General features: G+C 38.6%; 1 protein-coding gene across 6 annotated transcripts in view; it reads left to right on the top strand.

Annotated features, from left to right (window-relative positions):
• Positions 1 to 13,289, top strand: part of wdr27 (WD repeat domain 27) — a 35,874-nt gene extending 22,585 nt beyond the window's left edge. For 5 of the 6 annotated variants that reach the window (XM_028006589.1, XM_028006587.1, XM_028006590.1 and 2 more), the window contains 2 exons: positions 6,442 to 6,540; positions 13,042 to 13,289. In XM_028006589.1, the coding sequence (XP_027862390.1) occupies positions 6,442 to 6,540; positions 13,042 to 13,155 (213 nt within the window). In that variant the 3' untranslated portion in view covers positions 13,156 to 13,289. The remainder of the gene's footprint in view (positions 1 to 6,441; positions 6,541 to 13,041) is intronic. The other variant, XM_028006588.1, reaches the window with a different exon arrangement.
• Positions 13,290 to 18,568: the final 5,279 nt, after the last annotated feature.

The raw sequence follows: 18,568 nt of genomic DNA, 5'->3' as shown, positions 1-18,568 counted from the left end.
GAGTATGTAGAAAATAAACCTCATGTTGTATATGGTGGAGGAACCATAATCCTGGGTGTCTTCTTCTCTTTCAAATACCCTGAGAACCTCATGTTGTTTTTCTCAAATGGGTCATCATTGGGTTAATCAAGAAGTGCTTCTTTATTTTTAGAACAGGGTCCTACAAAGTATTAACAACCTTTGATCCATATTTGTGCCACCAGAGATACAGTCTGATAGGAATATTTATGCAATCACTTATTTTGTGTTTCATATTTTTGTTTGTCATTATATCAAAGAAATCAGGTTTCAGTTTGACATTAAATGGGTAACAGTTCTAACACAGACTACTTTTTATTAGCACTGTAGATGAAAATAGTTTTCTGAAGAGAGCATTGTTAGCTGAAAATAAGACATTTCACACTGTTACCGCAAAAAGCCACAAAAAGCAAGACAATTTTAATTTATATTGTACTGAGAAATTCATTGAGCTTTACCACTTATTTTGTTAATACACAAAATATGCTGCATACAGTGCATTTTGAGTATTAGCAAAATTTTATAGATTGCTTAATTTTGTATGATTTTTCAGAGTGGGTGGTTATGCTGCTTTGATGTGCCATGATACTTGCTTCCCAAACCACCTTATGAGACAGCCAGGATGTCATCTCATGTTTCATCATGATATCTAAATACATTTTAAGCACTCTACTTACTTTAATTTACTGCAGTGAAACTAGTTTAATGAGCAAACCTCTAATGAAACAGCTACATCACTCAACTAAAACCTCCAGCAAGTGAAATGTTAAATCTTTTGACCACATCAAAAATAGCCCTCCTTCTTTACTCCTTATCTCTGCTGTCTGGTTCATTCTGATGTGAAGGTAGACATTTCTGTCCAATTTTGTTCTTTTTAAGGTCTTAATTCCACTACTCTATTTTTCCTATTTCAGACTTTGAAGTTTCCTGTCTGGATGGGAAAGCTTTTTATTTTCCAGCACCTCAAGTTATTCATATCCAGACTGTATCATTATCACTTTTATGTCCATTTAAGCTCATAATCATTTATGCTGGACATTTTTCATTTGTAGTCAAGATTTGTCCCAAAGAAAATCAAACAGAGCACTCATATATTTGTAGCGCTGTTTAATTGCTTTTCCAGACAGTGTCTTACCCTTACTTTCAAGTCTTTTTCAGAAGAGACAGACTCCTTTTTCTTTACCCATCTCTTCTCTGTTATATGTATTTGTGGAAAGCAGTGAAATAATCTATCCATTCTGGTTGATGTTATTAATTATGGGGATTCAGCACAGCATGGATATTTAGAGCATCTGAGTTAAGATGGGACATTTCCAACTTTTCCTGGAAACTGGGAGAATATTTGTAGTGTTTTGCAGGGTATTTATTTGTGGCTGCCCTGAGACATCTATAAGCCAGGTACATTTATACTTGTCATAATAAATCAAAAAGCAATCATGGTCAAAAAGAACAGGAACACTCTTGAAGGACTCACTAGATTGTTTGACACTTCCCAAAATCTTGATTCAAAATCCTCCAGGAGGATAATTAGATTTTTACAAACTATTAAAATACACAGGTAACGTATAGATTTTCAGATTAAGAACATCAGGCATGTGCAAAAGGGGGGGGGGGGCTTGAGCCCCTGCCCTTTTTATCCTTGATGCCCCCAGTGCCCTTTTTGAGGTTTTTTTTTTTTTTCAAAAAATTTATTTTTTATATTTTTATTTTTAATCTGTATGTCAGAAGGCCTGTTTGTGCCCCTCAGCAATAATATTTAGCTAAATATAATAATTTAGTAAAAATAAACTAGTCTGGCTGCCCTCAGTCTAATAATGACTCTCAGAGCCTCCATGTTGTTCAGACTCCGGGTCCATGGTAAAGAGGGGGGGGGGGATCTGTGCCCTCTAACTATCAAATTATGGGCAACAATATTTTTTTCATACACTGGTTTGTGAATAAAAACGTAGGTCTGATGTTGACGTTAGAAAAACTCTTTCTATTTATATTTTTATAATCGTCCTTGCAATAGTGGGACAAAACCCTCCATGCCTCTAAACTCAGAAATGCTTCAGCTGCAGAGAAAACATCTGACTCTAACTTAATCATTCTGCTAAATGTCCGGTTCACTACAGGCAGCTTGAGTCGGTCCACCGACAGATATAAAGAAAGTCTGTCTTTATATTAGACATACTGAAATAAGACACGGTACCGACTGTCACCCCGAGTCGCAACGCAGATCAAAGCCCCAGTACCACCTGGTACCACCTGCTCTCTGTTCGCTCTGCTTCTCCTTAACGTTTCTACCAGGCGGTTTAAAGCCACTGCTGACGGGATCTGAACTTCTGTGCAGATGTGGTATCCCCTGCCAAGACTGTCCGCTGTTACCCTAATAACAAACCATGGGTAACGCGGGAAGTCAAAACTGTCCTCAATAAGAAGAAGGCTGCCTTCAGGAGAGGAGACAGGGAGGCCATGAAGGCAGCACAGCAGGAGGTGAAACAGTGTGTGAGGGAAGCAAAAGACAGTTACAGGAGAAAGGTGGAGCAGAAGCTGAGAGAGAACAACATGAAGGAGGTCTGGGAAGGTGTGAGGACCATCACTGGCCTCAACACAAAGACCAGAGTCGTTGGGGGAACAATGGAGAGGGCAAACGAACTGAACAACTTCTTCAACAGGTTCAACCAGTCCATGGCCCCCCAACCCCCTCTCTCACTGCAGCCACCCCTGCTCCTTACCACACACCTCCCCCCAGACAACACTACACTGACAACCCCCCCCACACACCTCAGCACAACCCCCGCCCCACTTCACCACAGACCAGGTCAGAGAACAGCTGAGGAAGCTCAAGCCCAGGAAAGCAGCAGGGCCGGACCAGGTGTGTCCAAGGCTGCTGAAGACCTGCGCTACTGAACTGGGAGAGCCACTACAGCGGATCTTCAACCTCAGCCTGCAGCTAAGGGAAGTGCCCACCCTCTGGAAGACATCCTGCATCGTCCCAGTGCCCAAGAAGAACAGGCCCAGCGAGCTGAATGACTTTCGGCCCGTGGCACTTACTTCACACCTGATGAAGACGTTGGAGCGGCTCTTCCTCGGCCTCCTCAGACCCCAGGTGGAACATGCCCAGGATCTCCTGCAATTCGCCTACCAGTCAGATGTTGGTGTGGAGGATGCCATCCTCTACCTGCTGCACCGGGCCCACTCCCACCTGGATAAGGGCAGTGGCACGGTGAGGATCCTTTTTTTGGACTTCTCCAGTGCCTTTAATACAATCCAGCCCCTTCTGCTCCAGGATAAACTAAACAGCATGGGAGTAGACCCGCACCTGGTCAACTGGATCCATAGTTACCTCACCAACAGGCCGCAGTATGTCAGGCTGAAGGACACCGTGTCTGACACTGTGGTCAGCAACGCAGGAGCCCCCCAGGGCACAGTGCTGGCCCCTCTTCTCTTCACCCTGTACTCCTCTGACTTCCACTACAACTCGGAGCTGTGTCACATACAGAAGTATACACAGCCATAGTAGGATGTATCAGGGACGACAGAGAGGAGTATCGCTGTCTGGTGAGGGACTTTGCTCTCTGGTGCCACACAAACCACCTGGAACTCAACACCGCTAAGACGAAGGAGCTGGTTATAGACTTTGGGAGGTCCAGACCAAAGCCGAGACCAGTCACATTAGAGGGAACTGAGGTTGAGGTCGTGGACGCCTACAAATACCTCGGGCTGTGGCTGGACAGTAAACTGGATTGGTCAAAACACACTAGCCACCTGTATGGGAAAGTGCAGAGCAGGATGTACTTCCTGAGGAGACTGCGGTCCTTTAACATCTGCAGCAAACTGCTCTGGATGTTCTACCAGTCTGTGATTGCCAGTGTCCTCTTCTACACCGTGGTGTGCTGGGGAGGCAGCATATCCAAGAAGGACACGTCCAGACTGGACAAACTGACCAGGCGTGCCGGCTCTGTGGTCAGCATAAAGCTGGACTCTCTGGTGACGGTGGCAGAGGCGAGGACACTGAACAAACTGCTGGACATCATGAACGATAGCAGCCACCCTCTACACGCCGTCATCAGCAGCCAGAGGAGCCGGTTCAGTGACAGACTGCTGCTTCCCAAGTGCCGGACCAATAGATTTAAGAACTTTTTTGTCCCCCATGCCGTCAGACTGTACAATTCCTCACTGGGGGGGGGGGGGAGGTGACACAGGACAGAGGGTGGAAGGAGTAGTGACCCCTTGTATTTTTCTCCATACTTATCAGGTCAAACCACATAGTGCAATACGATATCACTGGTCAATCTATCCGCCAAATTCTTATATATATACTTTTTTGTGTTGTATTTATATTTACTTATATTCTTATATTCTATATTCTTATTCCTTGTTTCTTACATAATTTAAGGTTTTGGTTACTCACATTTGGTGTGTTCCTTAGTATTTAATTTGTATTTTGTATTCTTTTGCACTTTACTTACTGTGTGTTATCTTTGTTTTTTGCCTGGGAGCTGCTGGTAACTTCAATTTCCTGAGGGAGTCTTCCCAAAGGATCAATAAAGTACATGTCTAAGTCTAAGTCTATCTGGGCTGGAGGTTCGCGACTATAAATAGAAGTTATTGCAGAACCTCAAGTGTTAAAGGAAGATTCGGCCCATTTAGAGTTCACAAAATAAACATCAGAGAAAATATTGTAGCAATGATTAGAACCGCAGCAAAAAGCCAAACATGCCACAATGAAATGAATCAAAATGTCTCCAAAGCATCGGGGGACTGACAGGTGAACAGATGAAGAAAAAAAAAAAAAAGCACCATAACTTCCTGCAAAAGAATTTCATTTTTGAAGCAAAATGGATAAAGCAGGGTTCCTTATCTGCACAGGGATTAAAAGGTGAAATCAGGGCTAACCCTTTGGGATGCCACAATGAAATGAATCAAAATGTCTCCAAAGCATCGGGGGACTGACAGGGGCCACCGGGGGATTCCAGGTAGATTCCAGGTAGATTCCAGAGATGCGCATTGCAGCAGCTGTTCCTCCAGGGCCGGCCCAAGGTAATATGGGACCTTAGACAGAACCCCCCTCCCTCCGGAACCCGTCCTACTAAGAACCTCAGCATCGCTAACATGTTTAAATATAGATAAGGTGAAGTCTGTGAGAGGGAGACCAGGTTTATTGGCAGAGTTTAACATCAATCACTGATTATTGGTTATTTGCTGTGATGTATTTGTGAACAAACCCAATTCAAACACAAAGATTACACATATTGTAGCCATGATGACACAACAATCATACTATCAAGATGATTCTTTAAACTTTTACAAAGTAAACTTCCTAATTAAATCCTAAATTTACTATTTATTTTTCTCAACTGAATGCATTAAATAGAATGTAATAACATTGTCATTCTCTATAAATGATGCTATAGGTTTAGATCTGTGTTTAGTCTGTGTTACAGTTAAACCATTTCTAGGGGCCCCTGAGTGTCTGGAGGCCAATGAATGTCTGGAGGCCCCCGAATGGCCCCTACCAGCAGCTACTGAGTTTTCTTTGCCTTGATATCTCAGTCTTATAATTCTAGGTCTCAGAGGTGCTGACATCAAACTATTATATAGAGTTAACCCCTTTGAGTTTTTTGATCTATAAAGCAGTCTGCAGCTAGGTTGTTCTAGAGGTTAAATAGATATTATTAGGGCTTATTTAGTAAAATGGCAACAATTTTGCTTATTTCATAACTTTATAACCAGCGACTGTCTCTCCTCTGATCTGTTTAACAGCTACAGTCTCAGATCAGATCAGCCCTCCAGGACTAAGCAGCAGAAACAGAAACTTTATATCTGTTGGGGAAAATATAGACTATATTTGCTTTGCATTTTCCCGCATGATGGCAGGATCCAATTAGATTCTTGATTAATATGGGTTGTTGCTATGTTGTTGTACGGAGTTTTTGTTCAATGTGCCCCTTTTTAAAATTTGAGCCCGTGCCCCTCCATAGGTCTCTGCACGGCCCTGAAGAACATCACTGATGGGTTATGAGTTCTTTCTAACCATTGTGACCAATAAATATGCCAACAAAAATCATCATTTTCCAAAACCTTTTTGTTGACTACTGAATTGTGTGGTAAAACCTGGTAAGGGATATTTAACCAAATATTAGCGAGCATTTGTTTATTGTTGAATCTGTATGCTTACAGTACTGTACAAAAAAATTCAATAAATTCAAACTTGATCCCAGTTCTTAATTTTTAATATTTCTGAAATTGTGTGTTATTATTCAGTATCCTAAAAATGTTTCAGATAAATCATTGACAGCTGAGAAGTTATGACTTTCATGTCCATAATGATGGTGTATAATCTTCTGACTGGTACTGTGGCTTTCCATGTTTCAACATTGTCCTGCATCTGGGCTTCATTGGATGGTAATAGCTAATGTTTTGGTTTTGTCATTTCAGGCATACGTGTACGATATTCGTGCCAGCACCTATCTCCACAAACTCCAGAGACACTCAGACACAGTACTCAGTGTGGCTTTTAACCCTGCAACACCAGAGGTATCAGTAACCCTTTACACATTTGTTTATCAATTTTTTCATTAAAAAGTTAGATTGCACTACATTGTTTATAATATTGTACCCTTAGCACATATTCCTAATATAAAACATGATGGTGGAGTCATGCTTTTGGGATACTTTTCTTCAGCAAGCACAGGAAAGCTGATTACAGTTGATAGGAAGATGGATGGCACTAAATACAAAGCAATCCAGAAAAGAAAAAAGAAACATGTTAAATGCAACAAAAGACATGAGACTGGGACAGGAGACCCTAAACACAGCTGCAATGGAATGATTTTAGAGCAAGGCGTGTTCAGGTGTTAGATTGGCCCAGTCAAAGACCAGGCCAAAACACAGTTTTGAATCTTTGATGAAACTTGAAAATTTGTGTTTGCTGAGAATCTCCAGCCAGTCTGATTAAGCTTGATCTATTTTGCAAAACAGAATGATCAAAGTCTCCAGTCTTTTTGGAGGATTCTTACACTTATATGTTTTTTACTCTATTTTATTGTTATGCAGTTAATATAGAAAACCTTTAGAACTTTGACATTGGCAACATTAACAATGATTTTTATTTAAATTTCCCTTAAATATATGTTTAAATTTTAATGTGTAACAGGCGATATAGTTGATCATTTAAATCTAACTGGCTCCACACTCGTAGCAAACAACAACACACACGCATATACTGTATATAACATGTATATATTTTTTAATATGTAATAGTGCCTCAGAGAAAGGGAATTTGCACCTGAACCATTTTTAAATATGTACCAAAATCACAACCTCCACATGATGACTCCTGAGACTAGTTGACCGCCCATTCGACCCACAGCACGTTTTAAATCTGCTGTGTAACTCCATTTGGAGAAAACTTTTCATCACAGCAGTGATATTTTCAGATTTTCTAGTCCGAAAATGGAAACCTTGGCCCACAGCCATTCATCGGCTACAATGATCTGCACAGTTTAAAACCACTCTTAATCGGTCAGAGCAAACTTGTTCTACCTCAGCTCTTCTGGATGTTCTATTTTATATGATAAGACACGTTTTTTGGGGGTTTTTTTCAAATAATGTCACATTAAGTTAAACCTTGACTGTTGTTTTTTTACACAGATGCTTGACATGTTGCTTTGTTCTTGTACATCCAGAAGAAGGTTGTGATAACAATCAAATACAAATGCAAGTTTGTGCCATTTGGGGAAATATATGTACAATGTCCGCCACAATTTATTATTTAAAGTGTGTAAATATTAATAGATAGATACTTTATTTTTTATTGTGTTAGTGTAGAATTACACAAAAATCTATTTAATTTATTTTTTACTTATTCACACATACTGATTCACCAGCTTGGGTTTATAGACATTGTATAACACCATTTACCTCTACTCTTCACCACTTGCTTGTTTTCCATAGGTTTAAACAAAATTACAGCTTAATTAAGAAGACAGAAATTATTTTTACATTCTTCTCCAAACAGTCTCATCTTCTATGCACATGCATTTTCAGTTCTGCCTGCAGGTTTTCTGTTGAATTTATTTGGAATGAGCTAAGGACCTTTTCTTCTGGTTAATCGTATCTGTGTTGATTGGTAGACCATCCTATATCCGGTGGATTGCCGATTTGAACCCCGCTGCATCCGTCTCAGTGGTTGTGTCCTTGAGCAAGACATTTCACCCACCTTGCCTGCTGGTTGACAAATCAACAAATGGAGAGCAAGCAGCCTATTTTCTTTATTCTTTCTTTAATGTGGGCAAGGTTTATTTATGTCAGACTCACCTTGTGATGCTGTGATGAATCTTAGTCTAATCTGATCAGAATACAAAGGGCCACTTAAGATCTAAGGCATATTTAGCAAATTGCATATTGTTACAGTTGGACTAATAAGATGAGCTGCGAAAAGATTCGGACACTAGGTTACTAAATTTAAACTGTTGGTTAAAATCTTTTCCCAACCTGTGCTCATCTTGCTGTTTAGCCACATTTCAGGACCAGCTGTTTTCCATATTTGCTGCTGTGAGAAGCTTTTGATGTTTGATACAGGCAGATAGTAATGCATATTTCTCCAATCATTCTCCACTCATGTTTCCCACCTCATTACTTCAAAAATCATGAAAACAACTCTTCTTATAACTGTGGTCAATGGAAGCGTCCTGATTGTATTATAATTTCATTTTATTTTTATTTATGGGCTTTCACAGTGCTTCTGCTTTATAACCTTACTAGTGCATAGCATCTACAATTAAATATAAAAGAGTAGTGGTGTGCCTCCAATCTTGTGCAAAACCTACACCTAATAAAAGAGTTTCCTTGTTGATTTAAAATAAAGCTGTTAATCTAAGGAATTATATACAATGAGAGAAAGAGAAAAGAAAAAAAATATCAGTATAATCCTAATATGGCTGATTAGTCACCATTTTCTGTTCTGGACTTTTGATCATGCCTTTCTTGTCTCCATTATTATGAATCTCAGTGACAGAGAGTTTGCGCAGAGCTTTGTTCACTTACCAAGACAACCAGCTGTATGTGAAAAGTTCACACACAGTGTCATCCAAGCTTAGATGAGCAGAGAGTGAATCATCTGAATGACTTCCATGCTCTCACTACTCTCCATGTCAGTTTGTATCATCTTTGTTCTTTGCAGCACAGTACAGCATACAGCTGGGGTCCCACCAGGTCTTTTCATTGTATTATTCATTTGTGGCCTTTTAGCATTTTAAAAGGTAAGATGTATTGCTTAGCAGGGATTGACTGAGTCATAAAGTTTGATCCAGAGCACAATGCCTTACAGCAAAACTAGCAAAGTTAGACTGTAGTGATTGGTTCATCCATGCACTTGTGAATAAATAGATATAAATATCTCCCAACAGATAACTGTTTGAGGTAACATTTTTTTTGCCACATTTTGTCTTTGGATTATTTAAAGTTTATTCACCGGATCTGGGTTATTGATTGAAACTTAAAGAGATCACCTTATATTTTCTTTCATGTTACATTCTGTGTGATACTGCAGTTATTTATAAAAGAAATGCTTTGCAACTGAATTAATTAACAATGAAAGTGGTCAGTGTTCAGAAATTAGGGTACTCTGGTTTCAAAGTCGACCCAGAAAAATGTTGTAATACTAGTGTCAGTATTAGAATTGAATTTGCTTTTAAAATATTTTAAGTATGAAAAGGTCTCCCATACCAGCACACCATAAACAATTGCAGCACCTTCTGCACTCACTGCCACCTGCAGTGTACAGAAATAACATTAACATATTATTTGAATACATTTTTTTGAATTGCGAAATAAATCGCACAGTAAGAAATACCTGTGCCAAACTAACTGGCTTCCTTCTGTCAATGTATCATGCAGCTCCCCTTTTGCAGTTAGTGTCCTTGTATAGGATTTCACAGTGCTGGAACAGACAGAGTAAGAAATATTTTTTTCATTCCTCTTTGATCAATGTCTCTTAAGTCCAAAAATATATCTCTGACCATTTTGCTACATATTGGCTTTATTGCTTTGTTGGTATAGTGAAAGCTTGGCCTTGTGGCTGCCCCTCTACTTTTCCATTTATCAAATCCATCTTTCTTCTCCATTGGGATTCTTATTACAGATTAGTCTTTTATAGTGCTATTAGTGGGTGTTGTGCTACACAACTATAAAAACATGTAGAAGGAAAAATCTGTTCTAATCATATTAACACAGTTTTAAATTTTCAACAAGCTGACACCTTCTCTCAAAGATTCCAATATTTAAGAAAAGTACCCATTGAAAATTTAAACTACGCTGCATTTTTAAGTGTCATATTTATTCCTGCTTTGAACTATGGATTTGTGCTCTGTGGTATTGAGCCATCATGGCTGACAGTAACTTGGATTATGTAATGAGCTGTGCGTCTCCTGCAAGTCCACAATCTGATTTCGCTTAGCATTCCTCAAAGGTTTTGAGTTTAACTTTGATCTGTAAAAATACAATAAATCAACAAAAATTGCAAGACTTATTTTTTTCTATTTTCGTGTGAATAAAGGTTTTCCAAATTATTAAAGGGCAAATAGTTTCAAAAAACAATCTATCCTCTGCTTGTGCAAGAGTTGCGTAAGCAACTCTTGCATAAGGACATCTGACTGTGCAAATCAAGTCATTAAACAGAAACCCAACCTATGAGGGTTGCTTTTCTTCAAAGTGCAGCTTTTAAGAAAACTCGATAACTCATTTAAACTGGTGCTCCCTGACCCCACCATGTATTTCTCCAGTAAATCATCTTGCAATAAGCTGACGTCTGGCCCTGGGGGTCACCCAAATTCCCGGTTTACGATTTATGTGTCGGGTTGCAAACATTTGCTGGAACCAAAAAAAGTCTATTGCTTTTTTTAATCAAAAACAGTTATTTAGTTTTGATCTTCCATGTTGGCATAAGATAAATTGAAGTTCTTTTTCCATTTTATTTAAAAGGTTGCAGTGACTTTTAGAGTTGATCTTTGACCCTGTTGAGTTTAAAATAGCTGCTTTTACAGTGTGGGAGGAAAGACCTAAACTGTTAAGTTCCCTGAGTAAGATGACTAAAAGGCAACTCCTTAAAGGTTAAAGACACTGTAAAGTGAGCTGCTACATCATTTAACAAATACCCATATCTGTTAAATGGGTATCTGTTAACATGATGTTCTCGTTTTTACCTGGCTATATTTAGAAGAAACATGCTCGTCTTTGGCCTTGAAGTACACTTAGAAATCATTTGTGTATTCAAAGTAGACTGAAACCTTCACCCTTCAAAGACTGATAAACTTCTCTCCATTTTATGATGCTTGAGTCATCCTCGGACCACAGCATGTGTGACTCCCCTTTCCAGCACAGTCATCAGCCTGCTGGTAAAAGATTTCTCCAGCATAAAAATGCTGTAGTGTACATGGAAAACAATGTTGGAAGACAGCTGGGCCAAATGTCTTGTTTTTACCAAGTAGTTTTCTTCTGTTCCTGTTAGATTTCTCTGAAAGATACAAGTTTTACAACCAGCCAGCACCTCCAAAGAAATTGCCATAAAAAATATTAATACAGTCACTGACAATTAAACAAGAATCCCCAGAGAAACTGTTTATTATTTTGAACAACTTGTAAAGTTATTTTTGTCCTAGAGTGTAATACAGTTTAACAACTACACCTGATTTAGATGATGCTTTTAGACATTGAAGTAAAATTTTGCCCATTTCCTAACTTCAACTCTCTTTTAACCACTGCAGTCTAAAAATATAGTGACTTGTAGAAGTTTTATTACCCAATGAGTTTAATCAGGGTCAGGATATGAAACAATATCCAAGTATCTTATAGAACGCTTTATATTTACAAATTTGTATTGCTCTGTTACATAAAATACATTCAAATTTGTGATTGTATCATATGGAAAAGTTAGGATATATGAATATACTTGCAAGTAACTCTATTGTATTTAAATTACAAGTTTCCTATAGGGAATGCCCACAAACATTACACTAGAATACATTCTGGGATTGTGAGAGTTAAGCACCTGTCATCTCTGCCAAAGAGCAGTCAATAGGTTGTGGAGAAACATAGTGACAGACGAATAGAAGAAAAAGCAAATATGGAGAGAAAAGGCGAGGAAGCATGGTTGTGTTTATCTTAAGAGAGGTTATGAACCGTTTTTATTTCTCAGAGATTTGGAGCTTGAGCATAAGTTGGCCAAAACTAACAGTTACAATGTTCCAGAGAAATGTCATTTTCTCACCATCCAACTGTAGCACCATAATGATGGTTATTTTCACAGCCAGCAAATGTGCTGTAATGCAAACGCTGGTAGTAACTTTTAGATAGATTAAAAAATAAGTACTCTTCTGGTTCCTCCATGACTTTGTTCTCCAAATGGTTATATAATTTGGTAAATGCTGGGATCTTAAACTCAACACATATAAAACTTTTTTTTCCCCTAAGGTAAGGCCTGGATCTGGCATAGTTTTGCACAGTAGTTTCAGCTGGCACATCAATCAACAAACTAGTGCACTAGCACTACACTGTGACATCATGTGGCCATCCCTACTGGCATTGATGCTGTTTGGCATTGAAAGTGTTGCAGCAATGCTTCATTACCACTACTTGGTCATTTGGCTCACAGAAAATGTATGAATAAAGTGCACTTTCTAGAATCAAAAAGTGATTATCTTTATGTGTGGCTCTTAAGTATTGAATAGAGGCCATAGTGGAGATTGACTGTAGCTTACTGCAGCTTCAGTGTTTTACATGTCATATATCAGAATTTAGATTACCATTTTTTTTATAATAAATGACACATGGAAAATCAATCATTTCTATGGGAAAGGCATCTTTGGTTCGAAGCACAGTGGAACAAAGAAATCACAGCTGTTTGTAACTCCTTTTATCAGTAGGTTAAAAAGAAGTGTCTTGAATGACATGCTTGTCAAGAAAGTTCATCCAGAAAGGAAAGTAAAAGCTGACACTGATGTCATTCTTTCTCCCTCTTTCCTTCTGTCACTACTCTAGTTGTTAACAGGAACCTTGGACGGGAAGCTACAACTGTTTCAGTCAAGCACAGGGTCCCATTTGTCCCATGACACCAGCGCTGCTGTTCTTTGCATCTCTAACGTGACTGCGTAATTACAGCTGGCTGCAGGAAACACCAGGCAGCTTTCATTAAGGGAGCTGAAACCCACTGGCAAGGATTTTATAAGAAAGGAAGAATTTAAGTATTTTGTTTCTGTTGCTTTTAGCTAAATGAAGATCAAAAACACGCTAAGCGTTACTGCTGATGTATGTTCTTTTTTGTTTGCTATGAATTTTAAAAATGAGCAACACATTGCAGTTTGTTCATCTTGGCTAATCTCCCAATGTTTACTTATTTCCTTCTGACTTGGAGTCAGAGGAATGTCAGAGTTAACCACATTAATGCGGTAAGTCTGTATTTGACAATAGTAGATAAATTTGCCAAAAGCATTATTATAGATCATTCTAATTTCTTAAGCATTTAGACACTCAAGCATCACAATAACTATTGTTACTTATGTGGAACAGATGTATAGTATTACAGGCGGTGGCCACTATTTACCAAATCACTCTGTCAGAGCATGACATCAACTGGGTGCAACCTTTTTGACTGCCAGAAACACATATGCTCCTACTGTTCATACTAACAAAACAGGCTTCAGTTTTTGTAGCTTCATAGTAAATCTTTTCTCCCCGAACCATGAGTAATGACATAAATATAAATGTTCGCAGGGTAAAGACAAAAAGTTGTTTGAGTTCCATTTTATGCAGATGATGCACTAGTGTAGTCTATTAAAAACAGTCTAAAGGACATGAGAATGTCTTTAATACAAGATATAATCCTAAATGCAGATTTAGCTCTATGATTATAATTTGTAGCTAGAGCGCCATAATACATTGAGTGCGGCCCCAGAGACTCCTCGTCGCGGACGGCTGCCGGACCTCCTCCGAGGGTCCCGCCATCGGCGCCACGGACGCCCGCCGGACATTTCCCGTGGGTTCTACCTCCTGCATCTCCGCCCACCCGGGTTGGGCTGGTTGTTTTGTTTTTTGGGGGGGATTTTTCTGGACTCCTGGCCCTTCCTGTGCCTCCGCCCACTCTGCTGGGTTGATTTTTGTTGTTTTTCGGACTCTGGCCCCCCGCCCACCCTAGTCGGGTGGGTGGAGGGGCACTGATTTTCTAATCTAGAACAACCATGAAGCACTTTAGAAGGGCTGACATGAGGTTGGTGGTTGCCAGTTGGAGCAGAAAATCCTCTAATCTGCAAATAAACACACTCCTCTTCTCTGCTTGGATACAAGAAGAAAAATATATATATATTTTCTTCTGTTGATGTTACTTTATAAATCATATCAAACCGCTTGCTTCTGTTTTCTCCAGAAAACGTCTACTACTGGTATTTTTGCAACACTTAATCAAATCTTCAGAGGCTTCAGAGGACTTTACCTTTCTGGAAAATATTAAAGTTTCCATCTTCACTCATCTCCTATCCATTAGGAAAGATATTGTACTTGATGCTGGTGCTGAAGATGGAATGATAAATCCTCTCCTGGGTTGCTGATTCATAGGAGTTCTCATTTCTTTCTTGTTCTCTGTCCAGTAGTCTGCTTTTGATTTATACTGTCTTTTTGGACTATGTGCTTTAATTGATTCCAAAGCCAGATTGCCATCTGTTTTATTATTTTGATTTCAACTTATATATTAGTAGCTGCCACATCTCTTATCACAAATTCTGGTGTTGGGTCTGTCGAGGATTATGTTTGTCTGTAGTATGTGGGATTTGGTGTATGTTTTTGTGCTACAGAGACAGATATGTACTGGCAGTGCTGGGTTCATCCTATCATGGTGAGCTTTAGTGTTCCTCCAAGCAGAAAAATAGGAAAACAAAACATAATAAATTGTCTTTTTTGACTACATTTATGAAGCAGCATTCTCCCCCCATCTGCATGCTGGAATGTGTTTCTGGCGTCTATTAACCCTTTAACTGCCCACTCGACCATATGATTTAGCACATTTTGAGTCTCTATATCTCAATATGAGGAGTGCCTAACTTAGCTTAACCTGATTGAGCCATCTCTGCCGCTTGGTTGAGGTACGATATGCTAAAGAAATCCACGAGAGGGCACTGTTTCTTTAAATAGTATTCTTCTTCTTCCCCTCTCCAACCAGGAAGTCAGAAACACAAAAATCTGTCACAAATATCGACTTGTTGTGGTAAAACTTTGAAAGGTATAAATAGGTTTCTGGCATATAATAGTGTTATAGACCTTACTAAACAGAATTATGTTACTTGATACCACATAAAAAGCTAAATTAAAGGTCTAATAATTTTTTTAAAATATGCTTGACCAAACGGTTGATTTGTCACTTTCTGGTAAATGTTGCAAATTAAGCTAATGTAGTTAACATTTAATTTTTTTGCTATAAAATCTAAAGTAATTTTCATCTATTGGTGTAAATATGAAACAATAAGTGTTATTACAGTGTTATACACTAAGAATAATTATAACATCATTATCTTACAAAATAATTTTTGTGCCTTTCTGAGTTGATATTAGCAAATATGGTAAAATTTTAGAATAAATGTGGGGAAATCATAATTTTCACAACTACTAACTAATTTTAACTTTTCAACCACCACTAGAGGGACACTAAATCCTTCTATGGTGCAAAGCCACGCACTCTTCTCACCCTTGTACCAGAAAATCCTCAAGAATCTGATTGTGATCTGAATGATGATGACCAAGTAGAAGATCCTGATTATCAGCCCACACAAGCAGATGATACTGGAGACAGCTCTTTTGAATCCCTGGATGAAGAGGAGGCTCCCTCAAAAAGCAGATCTTCTACACAGCCACCTCGTAAAAGGAGCAGGAAAGGGAAACACACACTAAAAACTGTTCCCTTGGAGCAACCAAATGACAACGACGACCCAAGTTACACCCCCGGCCCCAACAAAAGAACAAGAAGAATCTGGAAGCAGGAAGACATTGATGAGTTCCAGGTTCTTAATTCAAGATTTGAACCCCTTGAAGCTGTGCCCTCACCCTTCCAGTATTTCAAAATGCTCTTCACTGATGAGATGATTGAATATATCGCACATCACACCAATTTGTACTCTGCTCAAGAGTTGGGTGATCCAATCAAGACTAGTCCTGAAAAGATAGAGCATTTCCTAGTGATCCTTCTTTTTATGGGTGTTTTCAATTTCCCGTCACTGGAGGACTACTGGCACCGTGAATCACGCTTCGACCTGATCACTGACATCATGCCAAGGAGGAGATTCCAGCTGTTACGGCGATACATTCATTTATGAGGGAGATGCAGTCTGTGTCCAAAGGGAGTGTGAAATGCAATGTCTTCCTGTGTTTGAATGCAAACCAGGAATGCTTTAAGTTATATCACCAGAGGTAAAGTGCATCTAATGCACAAAAAGAATGCTGTTTTGCAAACACATAGATAAGGTTGGAAATGTGATGTTTTAATATGTTTGGTAATGTTTTTCTGTGTTTGCCATGTTTTTTCAAAGTTTAAATGAAAAGAAGTAACACTAGTTCAGTCAATCCTCCAGATACGTGACACTTGTGTCCCAAAATACATGCTGTTGCACCAAAACAGAAAAGGTGTGCTGAGATATAAAAGCAACAAATGTTTCTATTGTTCTGCAGTATTTTCTTTTCCTTTTTGAATGTAAAAATAAATGTTTTGCACTGTTACCTATAATCAGAAGTGGATTGAATGTGAGAATTTTGTGCTGTGGCACTTTAATACAGATACAGTCAAGATGGGAAGATTAAAAATGCAATATTTCCTTGTTTGACGCAATGTTTTCCTTGGTTGAAATTAAAACCAGTGTTTTGTGGCATTTTGACAGAAATAAACTGTATCCAATGCCCCAGACATTTTTTGTTGGTTATTTCTTTATAAATTAGCATTTTATTTTAATTTATCTACTGTACTTGGTATTTTTATTACGTCATATACTTAAACCATCAAGTGACATCTCAACTGTTTGGTAGAGATCAATATTTTAAAAACCACAGGGTCTGTTGGAAAAAAAATTTTTGATTGTGTATATGAGTCACCCTAGGGTAAAAGAAATGCAAAGAAAAAAATTTTCACAGGTTTTTTTCTTGGTGTGGTTGTTAAAGGGTTAAATGAATTAAACTGCTGCTTTTATAAACTGAGTACATTTTTTAGACAAAGGTTATACATTGCCATATGCGCACATTCCTCTTTTGTGTGAGATCTTTTTTTTTTTTGTATACTCCCTGGGTTGATCTCATCAGAACAGAATGGGGATGTAGCTGAAAATGGCCACACCTATAAACCCTCATTTATTCCGATAAAGAGTTAAATTTTTCATAAAATGTTTTTTATTCTGTTTGTTAGAAGAACTTTGTCTGGACCAGCGCATGCACAAATTTAGGACATCGGGTAGAATTTGACACCACATTCTGTTTGTATCCCAGTGTTAATGCAAATGCTAAAATATCATACAATGTTGTCTCATTACCCCTTTAAATTTCAGTTTACATGCTCTTGAAGCTATATTTTGGTCTTAAATTTGTGAGCAATCAGCTGAATATTCCACAAAATGCTACAATGAACTCAAAGTTACGGAAAGTGAATTTCTACAACCCCTGAAAAATTTTGATATCCTTTGAAATTTCCAACATTTTGTCATTAAAATACACTAACTTCAAGTTGTAGACAGAATTAAAGCAGGATTTTGCTGTAAAACAATGAAATACATTTATGTCTCTCTTGCTAATTTTCCCTTATTGGGAGCAGAAACAGCTGGACAGCAGATATGACTTTGTTTTTTCTGGCTGATTAATTAAAAAGGGATTTGGGCTCTAAACATTTTACTACATTATTTCAAAACAATCGAATGGAATAAATTGTACCATAAAACCAGTCAATGTGTGGTTTATTGAGCAGTTGTTAAGATTTGGATGACTAAGGTAATGATGTAGATTCTTTGAGAGGAAAGGGAGATGTCTAGGAAATTAAATAAAGCACTAATTAAGCACAGCAGCAAACAGAAAACAAGCCAGGTATAAAGCATCAAAGTGCTGAGAAATTTCTGCTAGTCTCTTACTGTTAACACAACCAACACAGGCATCAATAACAGATCATAAAGTCAAATATCACAAATTCCACACAAATAAAAAGCTACTTCTCTGTGAGGTGAAATTCTATTCATTCAACTATTGTGATGTTTTTAATGTATGCCAAATAATGAAAGGACACAAAAAAAAAAAAACACAAGGAGAAGGCCTGTAACACAAAGCGGCCAAGAGCAGCCAGGGATTAATGACCTCAATTCTGGAAGGTCATAGACAGACACATGCACCCCGTAGAGCAGCCACAAATTAGTTTGCTAGTCAAGCAAAGGAGCATCCACCTCCAAGCCAAAGAGACGGTGAAGCCCAGGACTCTGCTCCCTCCCTCAAGGCCCCAGGCAGCAAGACTACCCAGCATCACACAAAGGATGTACCCCGCACCCTTCCAGAGCCCAAC

This window comes from Xiphophorus couchianus, chromosome 22 (genome assembly GCF_001444195.1).
Source record: "Xiphophorus couchianus chromosome 22, X_couchianus-1.0, whole genome shotgun sequence".
Classification (NCBI taxonomy): Eukaryota; Metazoa; Chordata; class Actinopteri; order Cyprinodontiformes; family Poeciliidae; genus Xiphophorus; species Xiphophorus couchianus.
Note: the sequence above shows the minus strand (reverse complement) of the source record. Positions and strands in the feature narration are given on the sequence as shown.